Source organism: Nerophis lumbriciformis, linkage group LG26, assembly GCF_033978685.3.
Source record: "Nerophis lumbriciformis linkage group LG26, RoL_Nlum_v2.1, whole genome shotgun sequence".
In the NCBI taxonomy this organism is placed as follows: Eukaryota; Metazoa; Chordata; class Actinopteri; order Syngnathiformes; family Syngnathidae; genus Nerophis; species Nerophis lumbriciformis.
This window is the reverse complement of record NC_084573.2, coordinates 4,263,789-4,281,598: the sequence shown is the minus strand read 5'-3', so window position 1 is coordinate 4,281,598 and position 17,810 is coordinate 4,263,789. Positions and strand designations below refer to the sequence as shown.

Below are 17,810 nucleotides of genomic sequence, written 5' to 3'. Positions count from 1 at the left end.
GGCGTTTATTTCCTACCCATCTCGTCCGTTTCAGGCGGACACAAACCCCAAGAGGTGGTATGGAAAAGTCACACATCCTCATTGTGGTTCTCTGCTGCTTATTTGGAGGAAGACTTCTCCAAATAGAAGAGATTTATTCACAGGCTGGGACGCCCCTTAACGTGGAATTGCGGTCGTCTGTGGGCGCACTCTTGCTTATTTGAGGAAACATCTCTCTGAATAGAAGTGTATGTTTGTGTTGATGGCTCATGAACTCACATGCCCTTTTAGCAAAGAAGGAAGACAAATCAGTTTCATCCAAAAGCAACCTTTTATTTCGATAATATTCCGTTTTGTTCTCATTATAAGGCCCAAATTTCTCTTTGCTATTTGGGCTTATCCATCCATCTTCTTCCGCTTATCCGAGGTGGGGTCGCGGGGGCAGCAGCCTAAGCAGGGAAGCCCAGACTTCCCTCTCCCCAGCCACTTCGTCCAGCTCTTCCTGTGGGACCCCGAGGCGTTCCCAGGCCAGCCGGGAGACATAGTCTTCCCAACGTGTCCTGGGTCTTCCCCGCGGAACTCCTACCGGTCGGACGTGCCCTAAACACCTCCCTAGGGAGGCGTTCGGGTGGCATCCTGACCAGATGCCCGAACCACCTCATCTGGCTCCTCTCGATGTGGAGGAGCAGCGGCTTTACTTTGAGCTGCCCCCGGATGACAGAGCTTCTCACCCTATCTCTAAGGGAGAGCCCCGCCACCCGGCGGAGGAAACTCATTTGTACCCGTGATCTTGTCCTTTCGGTCATAACCCAAAGCTCATGACCATAGGTGAGGATGGGAACGTAGATCGACCGGTAAATTGAGAGCTTTGCCTTCCGGCTCAGCTCCTTCTTCACCACAACGGATCGATACAGCGTCCGCATTACTGAAGACGCCGCACCGATCCGCCTGTCGATCTCACGATCCACTCTTCCCTCACTCGTGAACAAGACTCCGAGGTACTTGAACTCCTCCACTTGGGGCAAGATCTCCTCCCCAACCCGGAGATGGCACTCCACCCTTTTCCGGGCGAGAACCATGGACTCGGACTTGGAGGTGCTGATTCTCATCCCAGTCGCTTCACACTCGGCTGCGAACCGATCCAGCGAGAGCTGAAGATCCTGGCCAGATGAAGCCATCAGGACCACATCATCCGCAAAAAGCAGAGACCTAATCTTGCAGCCACCAAACCGGATCCCCTCAACGCCTTGACTGCGCCTAGAAATTCTGTCCATAAAAGTTATGAACAGAATGGGTGACAAAGGGCAGCCTTGGCGGAGTCCAACCCTCACTGGAAACGTGTCCATGCGGACCAAGCTCTGGCACTGATCATACAGGGAGCGGACCGCCAAAATCAGACAGTCCGATACCCCATACTCTCTGAGCACTCCCCACAGGACTTCCCGAGGGACACGGTCGAATGCCTTCTCCAAGTCCACAAAGCACATGTAGACTGGTTGAGCAAACTCCCATGCACCCTCAAGGACCCTGCCGAGAGTATAGAGCTGGTCCACAGTTCCACGACCAGGACGAAAACCACACTGTTCCTCCTGAATCCGAGGTTCCACTATCCGGCGTAGCCTCCTCTCCAGTACACCTGAATAGACCTTACCGGGAAGGCTGAGGAGTGTGATCCCACGATAGTTAGAACCATGGAAAGTTTCCAATTTTAAATATTCCCGGAATTTTGCAAGCCCATGTAAGGCGCATTAAAGGGGTCTTTTTTTTTTCTAAATGTAAAAGACTTCCTTGTGGTCTACATAACATGTAATGGTGGTTCTTTGGTTAAAATGTTGCATAGATGATGTTTTACACATCATCTTCAAGTCGCTTTCTGACAATCGCTCACCTTCGACAGCGTCTTCTCCGGGTCATCTTGGGTGTAGCGTGCAAGGACGAGAGTGGAAGAAGTGTCAAAAGATGGAGCTAACTGTTTTAATGACATTCAGACTTTACTTCAATCAATAACGGCGTGAAAAACCGTCCGACCGGAACTCTCTAATAACTAAAGTTCCTGGGGTGAATAATGTAAACTCACTACACCGGTATGTTTTAGCGCTTTCATGGCGAGTTTACTGACAGATATAAGTAAGAACTTTACACTACTTTATATTAGAAATGGCAAAGTGATTACGCCGGATAGTCGAACCTCGGATTCAGGAGGAACAGTGTGGTTTTCGTCCTGGTCGTGGAACTGTGGACCAGCTCTATACTCTCGGCAGGGTCCTTGAGGGTGCATGGGAGTTTGCCCAACCAGTCTACATGTGTTTTGTGGACTTGGAGAAGGCATTCGACCGTGTCCCTCGGGAAGTCCTGTGGGGAGTGCTCAGAGAGTATGGGGTATCGGACTGTCTGATTGTGGCGGTCCGCTCCCTGTATGATCAGTGCCAGAGCTTGGTCCGCATTGCCGGTAGTAAGTCGGACACGTTTCCAGTGAGGGTTGGACTCCGCCAAGGCTGCCCTTTGTCACCCATTCTGTTCATAACTTTTATGGACAGAATTTCTAGGCGCAGTCATGGCGTTGAGGGGATCCGGTTTGGTGGCTGCGGGATTAGGTCTCTGCTTTTTGCAGATGATGTGGTCCTGATGGCTTCATCTGGTCAGGATCTTCAGCTCTCACTGGATCGGTTCGCAGCCGAGTGTGAAGCGACTGGGATGAGAATCAGCACCTCCAAGTCCGAGTCCATGGTTCTCGCCCGGAAAAGGGTGGAGTGCCATCAGGCCCGGCCTTAACCAATCTGGCGCCCTAGGCAAGATTTTAGGTGGCGCCCCCCCACATCGGCAGTGAAGTGTATATACTCACAAGAAACCGAATAGCTTTGTCTTTGACCTTTTTTTTTACTTAAAGAAAGCAAATTAACAATCAGAATAGTTAACAAGATAAAAAAAAATATGAATAAATAAATGAATGCAAAAAATAAAAAATGAATATATAAAATACAATATTTTTACATACATATTGCTTAATTAACATTAATGATGTGCACTTTAACAACTCGGCTTACAACTATACCTAATATATAAAGGGGTGGAAAAGTGACTATTACCTGCAGGGCAAACATTAGCTAACCAGAAGGCAATAACAATGTAAACAAAAAACACCTGCTTAAAAGATCTAATACAAATGTCCCTGAGGAATGTAAGGTGGGAGTACTGTAATTACCTAACGTTACATTATTATTTTTCATAACAATTTAGCCCCCTCCACAATATTAACCCGACGTTAAAACAGAACTAGCTATTTATTGATTAGCAATTGCCGAATCATGTAACATTAGCTTAATGCTAAAAAGCCAGGTTACTATCACATTCCGTAACAGACAAATAATTTCATGTAGGCTAACGTTACCTACCTGCTACCTCTGTCTTTTCTCGTTTCTCCTCCTCTTCTTTTCTCTTTTTTCTTCCCTGGGCACCTGACAGTTTTGGCCGTTTTGACATCTTGTGTTGATTTTTTGATGTGGTGACGTCCAAAAAGAGTCATGATACGGGAAGGGAGGGGGCGCACCGTGCGGGGGGGGGTGGGGGGGGGGGGGCGTAATGTTGTAACAAATAATATTTCTATTATATAGGCTTTACTTTGCATTTTAATTAACGTGGGATTATTTTTTGTATTTAGAAATAATAGTACCAACTTTTTTTTTTTTTTCTCCAACATTTGTGGCACTGGCGTGGCGCCCCCTGATGGACGGCGCCCTTAGCATTTGCCTATACGGCCTATGCCACGGGCCGGCCCTGAGTGCCATCTCCGGGTTGGGGAGGAGATCTTGCCCCAAGTGGAGGAGTTCAAGTACCTCGGAGTCTTGTTCACGAGTGAGGGAAGAGTAGATCGTGAGATTGACAGGCGGATTGGTGCGGCGCCTTCAGTAATGCGGACGCTGTATCGATCCGTTGTGGTGAAGAAGGAGCTGAGCCGGAAGGCAAAGCTCTCAATTTACCGGTCGATCTACGTTCCCATCCTCACCTATGGTCATGAGCTTTGGGTTATGACCGAAAGGACAAGATCACGGGTACAAGCGGCCGAAATGAGTTTCCTCCGCCGGGTGGCGGGGCTCTCCCTTAGAGATAGGGTGAGAAGCTCTGCCATCCGGGAGGAGCTCAAAGTAAAGCCGCTGCTCCTCCACATCGAGAGGAGCCAGATGAGGTGGTTCGGGCATCTGATCAGGATGCCACCCGAACGCCTCCCTAGGGAGGTGTTTAGGGCACGTCCGACCGGTAGGAGGCCGCGGGGAAGACCCAGGACACGTTGGGAAGACTTTGTCTCCCGGCTGGCCTGGGAACGCCTCGGGGTCCCACAGGAAGAGCTGGACGAAGTGGCTGGGGAGAGGGAAGTCTGGGCTTCCCTGCTTAGGCTGCTGCCCCCGCGACCCGACCTCGGATAAGCGGAAGAAGATGGATGGATGGATGGATTATTTGGCGTACCAGGAGATGGAGCCTGTGTACACGTACCACAGTTTGAGAAATGGCTGTGCTAAGCTACTTGGGGGGGGAAAGGGGCATTGACGTAGCTTCTGTCTTACAGGTTGATGATTGGCCATTAATTGATGAAATGATGCTAGGTGTTTTTGGGTACCAACAGGGCCGACGGGGGACACAACTGTGTGGGACCAGAGAAGTCTTACCTCACCTGCAACACCGAGGTAAACTCAAATATTGTATTAAGTATAAAGGGTCAGTGTTGGGCAAGCTTCTTGGAAGATGACATGATATTTCTTGGACTGATATAGCAATGGTCAGTGACTTCCTGTCACATTTTAAACACCCCAAACCAGTGAAGTTGTCACGTTGTGTAAATGGTAAATAAAAATAGAATACAATGATTTGCAAATCCTTTTCAACGTATATTCAATTGAGTAGACTACAAAGATAAGATATTTCATGTTGGAACTGGTCAACTTTGTTGTTTTTTGCAAATATTAGCTCATTTGGAATTTGATGCCTGCAACATGTTTCAAAAAAAGCTGGCATACCGTATTTTCCGCACTATTAGCCGCACCTAAAAACCACAAATTTACTCAAAAGCTGACAGTGCGGCTTATAACCCGGTGCGCTTTATATATGGATTAATATTAAGATTCATTTTCATAAAGTTTCGGTCTCGCAACTACGGTAAACAGCCGCCATCTTTTTTCCCCGTAGAAGAGGAAGTGCTTCTTCTTCTACGCAAGCAACCGCCAAGGTAAGCACCCGCCCCCATAGAACAGGAAGCGCTTCTTTTTCTACTGTAAGCATCCACCCGCCCCGGTAAAAGAAGAAGAAGCGCGCGGATATTACGTTTCATTTCCTTTGTGTGTTTACATCTGTAAAGACCACAAAATGGCTCCTACTAAGCGACAGGTTTCCGGTTCATGAAAAGACGCAATCTCTCCATCCGCACACGGACTACTATTTCACAGCAACTGCCTAAAGACTTTCAAGAAAAGCTGGCTACTTTCCGTGCATATTGTAAAAACAAGATAGCTGAAAAAAAGATCCGGCCAGAGAACATTATCAACATGGACGAGGTTCCACTGACTTTTGATATTCCTGTGAACCGCACTGTGGATACAACGGGAGCACGTACGGTGAATATTCGCACCACAGGGAATGAGAAGTCATCCTTCACTGTGGTTCTAGCTTGCCATGCTAATGGCCAGAAACTTCCACCCATGGTGATATTCAAAAGGAAGACCTTGCCAAAAGAGACCTTTCCAGCCGGCGTCATCATAAAAGCTAACTCGAAGGGATGGATGGATGAAGAAAAGATGAGCGAGTGGTTAAGGTAAGTTTACGCGAAGAGGCCGGGTGGCTTTTTTCACGCAGCTCAGTCCATGTTGATATACGACTCCATGCGCGCCCACATCACGCTGGTTTTTAATATATTATTAAAGTTTGACTGACCTATCCGACTGTTTTTTTGACATTCCTTTAGCGCAGTTAGATGCGGCTTATAACACGGGGCGGCTTATAGGTGGACAAAGTTTTGAAATATGCCGTTCATTGAAGGCGCGGCTTTTAACCCAGGGCGGTTTATGGTGCGGAAAATACGGTAAGTGGCAAAAAAGACTGCGGAAGTTGAGGAACGCTCATAAAACACTTATTTGGAACGTCCCACAGGTGAACAGGCTAATTGGGAACAGGTGGGTGCCATGATTGGGTATAAAAACAGCTTCCATGAAATGCTCAGGACGGGGCGAGGGTCACCACTTTGTCAACAAATGCCTGAGCAAATTGTTTAAGAACGACATTTCTCAACCAGCTATTGCAAGGAATTTAGGGATTTCACCATCTACGCTCTGTAATATCATCAAAGGGTTCAGAGAATCTGGGGAAATCACCATAAATAAGCGGTGATATTACGCACCTTCGATCCCTCGGGCGGTACTGCATCAAAAAGCGACATCAGTGTGTAAAGGATATCACCACATGGGCTCAGGAACAACTTCAGAAAAACCACTGTCAGTAACTACAGTTGGTCGCTACATCTGTAAGTGCAAGTTAAAACTCTCTGACCTCCTCCAGCCACACGTCCCGTTCCGTTCCCTCAGGTCTAGTGATGCCGGCCTCCTTGAGGTCCCCAAGACCAGGCGCCGAACCTGGGGCGACAGGGCCTTCTCCGTGGCTGCCCCCTCTCTCTGGAACGCTCTCCCCAGGCACATCAGAGATGCCCCCTCCCTCCCTACCTTCAAAGCCACCCTAAAAACTCACCTCTTCACATTAGCCTTTCCAAACTGACCCTGCCCTAGGTGTCTCGTATTTATTTATTTATTTTTATTTTTATTTATTTTTTTCTAATAAACACACACACATGTAAAGCGACTTTGGGTATTTAGAAAAGCGCTATATAAATCCCAGGTATTATTATTATTACTATGCGAAGCCAAAGCCATTTATCAACAACACCCAGAAACGCAGCAAGCTTCGCTGGGCCCGAGCTCATCTAAGATGGACTGATGCAAAGTGGGAAATGGTTCTGACGAGTCCACGTGTCAAATTGTTTTTTGGAAACTGTGGACTTCGTGTCCTCCAGAACAAAGAGGAAAAGAACCACCTGAATCATTGTATTCTGTTTTTATTTACCATTTACACAACGTGACAACTTCACTGCTTTTGGGGTTTGTACATAAAAGCCAATTTTTTTTATGTCGAACTGACTTAATTCCAAATAAATAATGGTATAAACGGATCAAATCACGACAGTTGATTTTTCAAGTTTAAGCTAAATTCTTTGGACAAACATGATATTTCTTGGACTACTTTTGCAACATTTTAAACAGACCTGAACAGGCCATGGACTGAATAGTACTCAATAGTCAAATGTGTCGCATTGTCCTCATCCAGGACTGTCCAGAGGGATCCAGGGATTTCCGCGAAGAACAGTGCGCTCAGTTTGACGGGGAGGACTTCAAGGGCAACCGGTACACCTGGCTGCCCTATTATGGAGGTCAGACATCACAGAATTACAGCTGAAATGTCAATAAATTAAGAGAAAATGCTTCGTTCCGTCTCCGGCAGGTGACAACCCCTGTGAACTCAACTGCATGCCAAAGGGAGAGAACTTCTTTTACCGCCACGGCGCCACCGTGGTGGACGGGACGCTGTGTCACCCCGGTCGCAGAGACGTCTGCGTGGAGGGAGTCTGCAAGGTGGGGCGTAACGGTTTGCACTGCCGTCCTCCCCGTCCCCCCGTCCTAATACTTGTGTCCTGACCATGTGTCGCAGCGTATGGGCTGTGACAACAAGCTGGAGTCTCGGCAGCAGGAGGACCCCTGCCTGCAGTGTGGGGGCAGGGGACAGTCCTGCTCCCTGGTCAAGAGGTCTTTCTCCACGCAGCATCTGACCCACGGTATTTGTCCTCGGTCTGAAGGCAGAGAGCCGTCCTACAAACTGAACCGCTGTCTCATGTCCCCACCAGGCTACAACCAGATGTTCACCATCCCTGCTGGAGCCACCTCCATCAGCATCAGGGAGAACACGCCCACACGCAACTACTTTGGTAAGTGACTGTGCGGTAGCTCTGGAGTGCCATTCATTAACGAGTCGTACTCCATCCATCCATCCATCCATCTTCTTCCGCTTATCCGAGGTCGGGTCGCGGGGGCAGCAGCTTAAGCAGGGAAGCCCAGACTTCCCTCTCCCCAGCCACTTCGTCCAGCTCTTCCCGGGGGATCCCGAGGCATTCCCAGGCCAGCCAGGAGAGATAGTCTTCCCAGCATGTCCTGGGTCTTCCCCGTGGCCTCCTACCGGTCGGACGTGCCCGAAACACCTTCCTAGGGAGGCGTTCGGGTGGCATCCTGACCAGATGCCCGAACCACCTGTTCTGGCTCCTCTCGATGTGGAGGAGCAGCGGCTTTACTTTGAGCTCCCCCCGAATGACAGAGCTTCTCACCCTATCTCTAAGGGAGAGCCCCGCCACTCGGCGGAGGAAACTCATTTCGGCCGCTTGTACCCGTGATCCTGTCCTTTCGGTCATGACCCAAAGCTCATGACCATAGGTGAGGATGGGAACGTAGATCGACCGGTAAATCGAGAGCTTTGCCTTCCGGCTCAGCTCCTTCTTCACCACAACGGATCGATACAGCGTCCGCATTACTGAAGACGCCGCACCGATCCGCCTGTCGATCTCACGATCCACTCTTCCCCCACTCGTGAACAAGACTCCGAGGTACTTGAACTCCTCCACTTGGGGCAAGAGTCGTACTAAACTACGTAAACCGTAAAGGACGCAAATAGATGCCTTTGTAAATCGAGGTTCTACTGAATATGTTTAGTTTTCTTGTTTTGACACTTATTAGATGGTTCGTGGAACTGTGGACCAGCTCTATACTCTCGGCAGGGTCCTTTAGGGTGCATGGGAGTTTGCCCAAGCAGTCCACCGAGAAGGCATTCGACCGTGTCCCTCAGGAAGTCCTGTGGGGAGTGCTCAGAGAGTATGGGGTATCGGACTGTCTGATTGTGGCGGTCCGCTCCCTGTATGATCAGTTTCAGAGCTTGGTCCGCATTGCCGGCAGTAAGTCGGACCCGTTTCCAGGGAGGGTTGGACTCCTCCCAAGGCTGTCCTTTTGTCACCGATTCCGTTCATAACTTTTATGGACAAAATTTCGAGGTGCGGTCAGGGCGTTGAGGTGGCTGCAGGATTAGGTCTCTGCTTTTTGCAGATGATGTTGCCCTGATTGCTTCATCTGGCCAGGATCTTCAGCTCTCACTGGATCGGTTCGCAGCGTAATGTGAAGCGACTGGGATGAGAATCAGCACCTCCGAGTCCATGGTTCTCGTCCGGAAAAGGGTGGAGTGTCATCTCCGGGTTGGGGAAGAGATCTTGTCCCATGTGGAAGAGTTCAAGTACCTTCACAAGTGAGGGAAGAGTGGATCGTGAGATCGACAGGTGGACGCTGTATCGATCCGTTGTGGTGAAGAAGGAGCTGAGCCGGAAGGCTAAGCTCTCAATTTACTGGGCGATCTGCATTCCTGTCCTCACCTATGGTTATGACGAGCTTTGGGTTATGACCGAAAGGACAAGATCACTGGTACAAGCGGCCGAAATGAGTTTCCTCCGCCGGGTGGCGGAGCTCTCCCTTAGAGATAGGGTGAGAATCTCTGTTATCTGGGAGAAGCTCAAAGTAAAGCAGTTGCTCCTCCACATGGAGAAGAGCCAGATGAGGTGGTTCGGGCATCTGGTCAGAATGCCACCTGAACACCTCCCTAGGGAGGTGTTTCGGGCACGTCCGACCGGTAGGAGGCCACAGGGGGGAAGACCCAGGACACGTTGGGAAGACTATGTCTCCCGGCTGGCCTGGGAACGCCTCGGGATCCCCCGGAAAGAGCTGGACGAAGTGGCTGGGGAGAGGAAAGTCTGGGCTTCCCTGCTTAGGTTGCTGCCCTCGCGACCCGACCTCGGATAAGCGGAAAAAGATGGATGGATGGATGGTTTTCCTTTTTGATTCACTCGACTGGCATTTCTAGATAGCATCTAACGTGTGTGTGTGTGTGTGGTCAGCCATTAAGAACCTGCATGGAGATTACTACCTGAACGGCCGTTGGTCCATTGAGTCCTCCCGGGCGACCAACATCGCCGGCACCGTGCTTTACTATCAGCGAGGTGCTGAGGGAGACCCTCACACTCCTGAAACAATCATCGGCCGTGGACCCACCACAGAACCTCTGGTTGTGGAGGTAAGAGCATCTCCTCAAGAGGACTCATGTGAACTGTTTGGGGATTTAGGTTTTTTTCCCCTTGACAGCTGATCAGCCAGGAGCACAACTCAGGAGTGCAGTACGAGTTCTACGTTCCCGTGGGACACCTCAGGGAGGGATACACCTGGCGTTTCGGCTCGTGGTCCGCCTGCAGCGCAGAGTGTGGATCAGGTTGGAGACCCGCACTGAAGAAACGCTCCTTAATTCTTGTTGTCGTTTCTTTAGTCGTGAAAGTTGTCATCCTGCCCCAGGCTACCAGTCTCGAAATGTCTTCTGCAACATGGACAACGAGGCCTCCCCCGACTACCTCTGCGCCTCTCTGGCTCGGCCCGAGAGCAACAGAACCTGCAACGCACAAGCCTGCCCCTCCACCTACAGGTGCGCATCTTCTCTGCAGATATTTATACATTATTCAGACACTCGATGATATTATTACGAGTAAATATTGGAACAAAAACCCAAGGTGAAGACTTTTTATTTCACCTTAGAAGCGTACAAAATCAGGATTGAACGATTTACCATGTGGAAGAGTTCAAGTACCTTGGAGTCTTGTTCACGAGTGAGGGAAGAGTGGATCATGAGATCGACAGGCGGATCGGTGCGGCGTCTTCAGTAATACGGACGCTGTATCGATCCATTGTGGTGAAGAAGGAGCTGAGCCGGTAGGCAAGGCTCTCAATTTTCCGATCGATCTACGTTCCCATCCTCACCTATGGTCATGAACTTTGGGTTATGACCGAAAGGACATGATCACGGTCATTCGGGAGGAGCTCAAAGTAAAGCCGCTGCTCCTCCACATCGAGAGGAGCCAGATGAGGTGGTTCGGGCATCCGGTCAGGATGCCACCCGAACGCCTCCCTAGGGAGGAGTTTAAATGGTAAATGGGTTGTACTTGTTTAGCGCTTTTCTACCTTTCTAAGGAAGTCAAAGCGCTTTGACACTATTTAGGGCATGTCCGACCGGCCACAGGGAAGACCCAGGACAGGTTGGGAAGACTATGTCTCCCGGCTGGCCTGGGAACGCCTCGGGATCCCCCCGGAGGAGATGGACCAAGTGGCTGGGGAGAGGGAAGTCTGGGCTTCGGCCTTTGGTAGATGGAAGAAAATGGATGGATGGATGGAGATTTACCAGTAAGAAACTACTCGTTTCTTCTCAGGCAAGTTAGTTTATTCTCCACAAACAGCCAGTGCTGGGCAGTAACAAGCTACATGTAGCTAAGCTACGTAGCTTAACTAAATTTTTTAACAACGAGGTAGCTTACATCAAAGCTGAAAGCTACAAAGAAAGAAAATTGACTGCGAACCCAGGCCAAAAAAAATCCAATGACTTGGATGAACGAGAACATCCGTGATGATTGGTTGGTGTTCCTACGATGAGCCACAATTGGCTAAGGTGAGGGCCAAACATTACAGACTGGCCAATCGGAGGCAAGATAAGGCGGGTCCTCGAAACTAGTAAACCAAACTATACCACTCATGTCACCTACTCAGTGGCCTAGTGGTTAGAGTGTCCGCCCTGAGATCGGTAGGCTGTGAGTTCAAACCCCAAATATAGTCATACCAAAGACTATAAAATTGGGACCCATTACCTCCCTGCTTGACACTCAGCATCAAGGGTTGGAATTGGCTACCGCTGCTGCCCATTGCTCCCCTCACCTCCCAGGGGGTGATCAAGGGTGATGGGTCAAATGCAGAGAATAATTTCGCTACACCTAACAATCATTGGTACTTTAACTTAACTTTAAATGACGACAAGGGAGTCCGAGACAGAGGGACGCTTCAAGCCGACCACTCCAAAAAAAAGAAACATACTTGAAAATGTCTCTCGCCGATTAAGATTTTTCCTTTAGTAATGAAGACGACGTGCAGGAAACCCACAACAATGCGTGTCCTTGGCCAAAACCTTAGTTTTTAGTTGTAGACCACAATCCCAACTGCTCTCTTCATCGAAGGCCGGGGTCCACACCAACACGGAGAGTTTCTAAAACGCATATTTGGGGTTACAACGACCTCCATCCACACAAGGGTAGTTTTTAAACTGTCTACACTAATATTGTAATTACCGTTTGTCCCGTACTATAAAAACAAAAGAAGTGTAACAACGGACTTTGTTCTCAGCTGGAAAACCGGTCCATGGAACGCCTGCTCTGTTACCTGCGGCGCGGGCAAACAGGTGCGCAGCGTGCACTGCAGCTACCGCGACGGATCGGCGCCCCGCACCGTGCAGGACACTTACTGCGGCCAGTACTCCCAGGCTCCGGCGGCCACGCAGAACTGCAACCTGCACCCGTGCAACGACCGTCAGGCTTCAAGACCGAACAAGGTACGAGGCAACCGCTTGTCATAACTTCCTGTTTTCTTTGGTGTTGATTTGGTTTAACCCTTGAGTCACTATTCCCCCCCCCGTCTTCCACTCCCTTATATGTGTTGGTTTGGGTCTAAACCAGCCGTGCCCAAACAAACCAAAGCATGCGCGGGCCATTTTGGTAGTTTTCACCTTCAAAACCTGTACTATATATATATTGTTAGTTTCCAATATCTATCTATCTATCTATCTATCTATCTATCTATCTATCTATCTATCTATCTATCTATCTATCTATCTATCTATCTATCTATCTATAACATGCTTAAAGGTTCGCATTCGTGAAATACTGAAATATGCTAAATACCAGTTGAATTAGCTAAAAAAGTTAGCAGGCTAATGTTATTAGGCTAAAATGCTAACTGTAACATGCTGAAGAAGGAGTCCTATCGGGTTCTCTTGGCTCATGGGACTCCTAAGGCAGCGGACAGGTGCCGACAGGTCAAGCGGTGTTCGGCTTCAGCGCTCGCGGAGGCAAAAACTCGGACATGCGAGGAGTTCGGGGAAGCCATGGAAAACGACTTCCGGACGGCTTCGAAGCGATTCTGGACCACCATCTGCCGCCTCAGGAAGGGGAAGCAGTGCACTATCAACACCGTGTATGGTGAGGATGGTGTTCTGCTGACCTCGACTGCGGAAGTTGTGGATCGGTGGAGGGAATACTTCGAAGACCTCCTCAATCCCACCAACACGTCTTCCTATGAGGAAGCAGTGCCTGGGGAATCTGTGGTGGGCTCTCCTATTTCTGGGGTTGAGGTTGCTGAGATAGTTAAAAAGCTCCTCGGTGGCAAGGCCCCGGGGGTAGATGAGATCCGCCCGGAGTTCCTTAAGGCTCTGGATGCTGTGGGGCTGTCTTGGTTGACAAGACTCTGCAGCATCGCGTGGACATCGGGGGCAGTACCTCTGGATTGGCAGACCGGGGTGGTGGTTCCTCTCTTTAAAAAGGGGAACCGGAGGGTGTGTTCTAACTATCGTGGGATCACACTCCTCAGCCTTCCCGGTAAGGTCTATTCAGGTGTACTGGAGAGGAGGCTACGCCGGATAGTCGAACCTCGGATTCAGGAGGAACAGTGTGGTTTTCGTCCTGGTCGTGGAACTGTGGACCAGCTCTATACTCTCGGCAGGGTCCTTGAGGGTGCATGGGAGTTTGCCCAACCAGTCTACATGTGCTTTGTGGACTTGGAGAAGGCATTCGACCGTGTCCCTCGGGAAGTCCTGTGGGGAGTGCTCAGAGAGTATGGGGTATCGGACTGTCTGATTGTGGCGGTCCGCTCCCTGTATTATCAGTGTCAGAGCTTGGTCCGCATTGCCGGCAGTAAGTCGGACACCTTTCCAGTGAGGGTTGGACCCCGCCAAGGCTGCCCTTTGTCACCCATTCTGTTCATAACTTTTATGGACAGAGTTTCTAGGCGCAGTCAAGGCGTTGAGGGGATCCGGTTTGGTGGCTGCAGGATTAGGTCTCTGCTTTTTGTGGATGATGTGGTCCTGATGGCTTCATCTGGCCAGGATCTTCAGCTCTCACTGGATCGGTTCGCAGCCGAGTGTGAAGCGACTGGGATGAGAATCAGCACCTCCAAGTCCGAGTCCATGGTTCTCGCCCGGAAAAGGGTGGAGTGCCATCTCCAGGTTGGGGAGGAGATCTTGCCCCAAGTGGAGGAGTTCAAGTACCTCGGAGTCTTGTTCACGAGTGAGGGAAGAGTGGATCGTGAGATCGACAGGCGGATCAGTGCGGCGTCTTCAGTAATGCGGACGCTGTATCGATCCGTTGTGGTGAAGAAGGAGCTGAGCCGGAAGGCAAAGCTCTCAATTTACCGGTGATCTACGTTCCCATCCTCACCTATGGTCATGAGCTTTGGGTTATGACCGAAAGGACAAGATCACGGGTACAAGCGGCCGAAATGAGTTTCCTCCGCCGGGTGGCGGGTCTCTCCCTTAGAGATAGGGTGAGAAGCTCTGTCATCCGGGAGGAGCTCAAAGTAAAGCCGCTGCTCCTCCACATGGAGAGGAGCCAGATGAGGTGGTTCGGGCATCTGGTCAGGATGCCACCCGATCGCCTCCCTCGGGAGGTGTTTAGGGCACGTCCGACCGGTAGGAGGCCACGGGGAAGACCCAGGACACGTTGGGAAGACTATGTCTCCCGGCTGGCCTGGGAACACCTCGGGGTGCCACAGGAAGAGCTGGACGAAGTGGCTGGGGAGAGGGAAGTCTTGGCTTCCCTGCTTAGGCTGCTGCCCCCGCGACCCGACCTCGGATAAGCGGAAGAAGATGGATGGATGGATGGACGTTGAGAACTTGTTGAATTAGATCCTGACGTTGAGTAACTTAAACCTAACGTTGAAACAACATGCTTTTTGACAACGTTTATTCAATGTTGGGTTCTGACGTTGATTTGACCATTGAATTTTGGTAAATTCCCAACCAATATTCTACAACTTTGCAACCACATGCTTTTTGGCAATGTTTATTCAATGGTTGTGACATTGATTTGACATTGAATTTTGGTCATTTCCCAACCAACAAGGTGGATCCAAGGTCAGCTTTTACAAGTCCAACTGAAAGTGGGTTCTAAAGGACGTGTATGTATAGTCAAGGTAGTTTCAATGCTGGGCATCATTAGTGAGGACGTCTACCTTCTGCTTTTTATCCAACTTAACATTTTATTGATCTTCTCCCCACGACGACAACTCATGTCTTCGTCTGCTCGCCACAGATCAGCTGGCACGTCAGCGAGTGGGGCCTGGTGAGTAAGTCGCCGTCTCCTTTTTCCCCGCCCCTTGCTTTCTTACCTAATGGTGCCGTGTGCCGCCTCCCCCCTTCAGTGCTCCAGGAGCTGCACCGGCGGGTCCCGGGACCGTCAGGTGGTCTGCGCAGACCGCGAGGGCAACCGCTACCCTGCCGAGCGATGCTACCCCCAGGCCACGCCCGCCGCCATGGAGAACTGCAACAACCAGCCGTGCTCCCGCCCACAGGGTGAGCATACCGAAACGGGTCACGGGTGACCAATGTATGTACAGTATTTGTTTATGAATATTTGGCCATCACACGATTCAAAATCAATACTTTTTTACTAACACTGGGTGCCAGCTCTATGATGGACTATTACATTCCTCCATTAAATAGATAAACAGATTTGATATATTTTTATATTACGTCAAAGAAAACTGGTTTTGTTTGATGAAATTCTCCCCAAACATTTACTAAAGTCAAATACAAACAAGAGAAGTATCCAACACTTTGCTTTAATAAAGTAAATCTGTACAGGACAGATCTTAAAAAAGCAAACAAAATATTTATATATGTATATTTATACATATGTGTTTATATTAGAGATGCGCAGATAGGCAATTATTTCATCCGCAACCGCATCAGAAAGTCGTCAACCATCCGCAATCCACCCGATCTAACATTTGATCAGAACCGCATCCGCCCGCACCCGCCCGTTGTTATATATCTAATATAGACGATGCAAGGCATTAGTGAGGTTATAAAGCTTTTGCCTGTTAAAGAAAGGAGACTGATCCAATGCAGCACAGACATTCGCGTGCCGCGCTGTCACGACCCAGACGCACACCAGTGCGCAATCATATGGGAGCCGCGCTGAGCGCACCTCCAAGCGCGTCTCGCTGCCGGCGACGGCCGGGTATGGGCCCGACGCTCCAGCGCCATCCATTTTCAGGGCTAGTTGATTCGGCAGGTGGGTTGTTACACACTCCTTAGCGGGTTCCGACGTCCATGGCCACCGTCCTAGCTGCTGTCTATATCAACCAGGGTGAGCCCCACCCCTTTCGTGAGCGCACTGCGCGCGGAGTGACCCCTGTTACGCGCCCCCGGCAACAGGGGTGGCGGGCAGGTAAGCTGCGCGGGCGGAGCGCGCGGAGTGACCCCTGTTACGAGCCCCCGGCCACGGGGGTGGCGGGCAGGTAAGCTGCTTACCTGCTGCGCGTGACGCCGGCCGCGGCGAAGGCGGACGAGGCGGGGTGTCGGTGCGGTGGGCGCGGTGGTGACCCTGGACATGCGTCGGGCCCTTCTCGCGGATCGCCTCAGCTACGGCTCCCGGTTGGGCCCTCTCGGGGGAAGGGGCCTCGGTCCCGGACCCCGGCGAGGCGTCGGGGGCCTTCTCCGCTCCGTAAAAGTGTCCATCTCTTTTTTTTTTTTTTCTTCTGTTGTGGCATATGCTGCAGGTGCCTGCTCGTTTTTCGTATGTGGGTAACAACATTTAACTATGTATATATATTTCCCAATTGGTTTAACTGCCACCCGCCTGAATCTTTTTAAAATCTAATTTTTTCTATTTCAACCGCCCGACCCGACCCGCGGATAAAATCTAATTTTTTTAAATTTCATCCGCCCGATCCGCGGATTATCCGCGGACTCCGCGGTTGTGCCCGCAAACCGCGCATCTCTAGTTTATATACTGTATACCGGTACTAGTAAAGTACCGCGATACTAATGAATCATATACCGCCTCTAAAAAGTAGCGGTCTTCCCCTCCCCTCCCTTTTTTTTAACAAGCATGACGGCGCGTCGTTACGTGGTGACATTGCATTTTATCAATCAATCAATCTTTATTTATGAGCAGAGGAGCATGTTCGGCAGCGCACACACACAGAGTACTTACAAGCAGACACAGTCTGTAGACAGAAAAGGGACAACGGACGCATTCTGGTATAGAAAGTAAAGATAAAGGTGACGTTATAACACTGAAACACCCTCAGGAAGAGGTGCTTTAAAGATGTGGCTAGCTAGCTAGCGGCTAATGTCCATCCACAGTGTTTTAGCTACTTCGAAATCACTAATCCTCGCCTCAATGGTGACAAATAAAGTATGTTTCTTACAAGTACAATCACTGGAGGACGAGGACTATAAACATGCTTCACCATAGCTCGCCGGCATCACAAAGTAAACAAATGCCATGGGTGGATCTACACCTGACATCCACTGTAATGATCCATCCTTCCATCCATCCATCTTCTTCCGCTTATCCGAGGTCGGGTCGCGGGGGCAGCAGCCTAAGCAGGGAAGCCCAGACTTCCCTCTCCCCAGCCACTTCGTCCAGCTCTTCCTGTGGGATCCCGAGGCGTTCCCAGGCCAGCCGGGAGACATAGTCTTCCCAACGTGTCCTGGGTCTTCCCCGCGGCCTCCTACCGGTCGGACGTGCCCTAAACACCTCCCTAGGGAGGCGTTCGGGTGGCATCCTGACCAGATGCCCGAACCACCTCATCTGGCTCTTCTACATGTGGAGGAGCAGCGGCTTT

At 50.2% G+C, this 17,810-nt stretch overlaps 1 protein-coding gene across 2 annotated transcripts in view; it reads left to right on the top strand.

Moving 5' to 3' along the window:
- Positions 1 to 17,810, top strand: part of paplna (papilin a, proteoglycan-like sulfated glycoprotein) — a 65,742-nt gene that overhangs the window by 20,266 nt on the left and 27,666 nt on the right. For both annotated transcript variants that reach the window (XM_061987637.2, XM_061987638.2), the window contains exons 4-14: positions 4,598 to 4,658; positions 7,339 to 7,441; positions 7,513 to 7,643; positions 7,720 to 7,843; positions 7,913 to 7,993; positions 9,995 to 10,170; positions 10,239 to 10,362; positions 10,443 to 10,569; positions 12,309 to 12,513; positions 15,266 to 15,295; positions 15,375 to 15,525. In XM_061987637.2, coding sequence (XP_061843621.1) covers positions 4,598 to 4,658; positions 7,339 to 7,441; positions 7,513 to 7,643; positions 7,720 to 7,843; positions 7,913 to 7,993; positions 9,995 to 10,170; positions 10,239 to 10,362; positions 10,443 to 10,569; positions 12,309 to 12,513; positions 15,266 to 15,295; positions 15,375 to 15,525 — 1,313 coding nt within the window. The remainder of the gene's footprint in view (positions 1 to 4,597; positions 4,659 to 7,338; positions 7,442 to 7,512; positions 7,644 to 7,719; positions 7,844 to 7,912; positions 7,994 to 9,994; positions 10,171 to 10,238; positions 10,363 to 10,442; positions 10,570 to 12,308; positions 12,514 to 15,265; positions 15,296 to 15,374; positions 15,526 to 17,810) is intronic.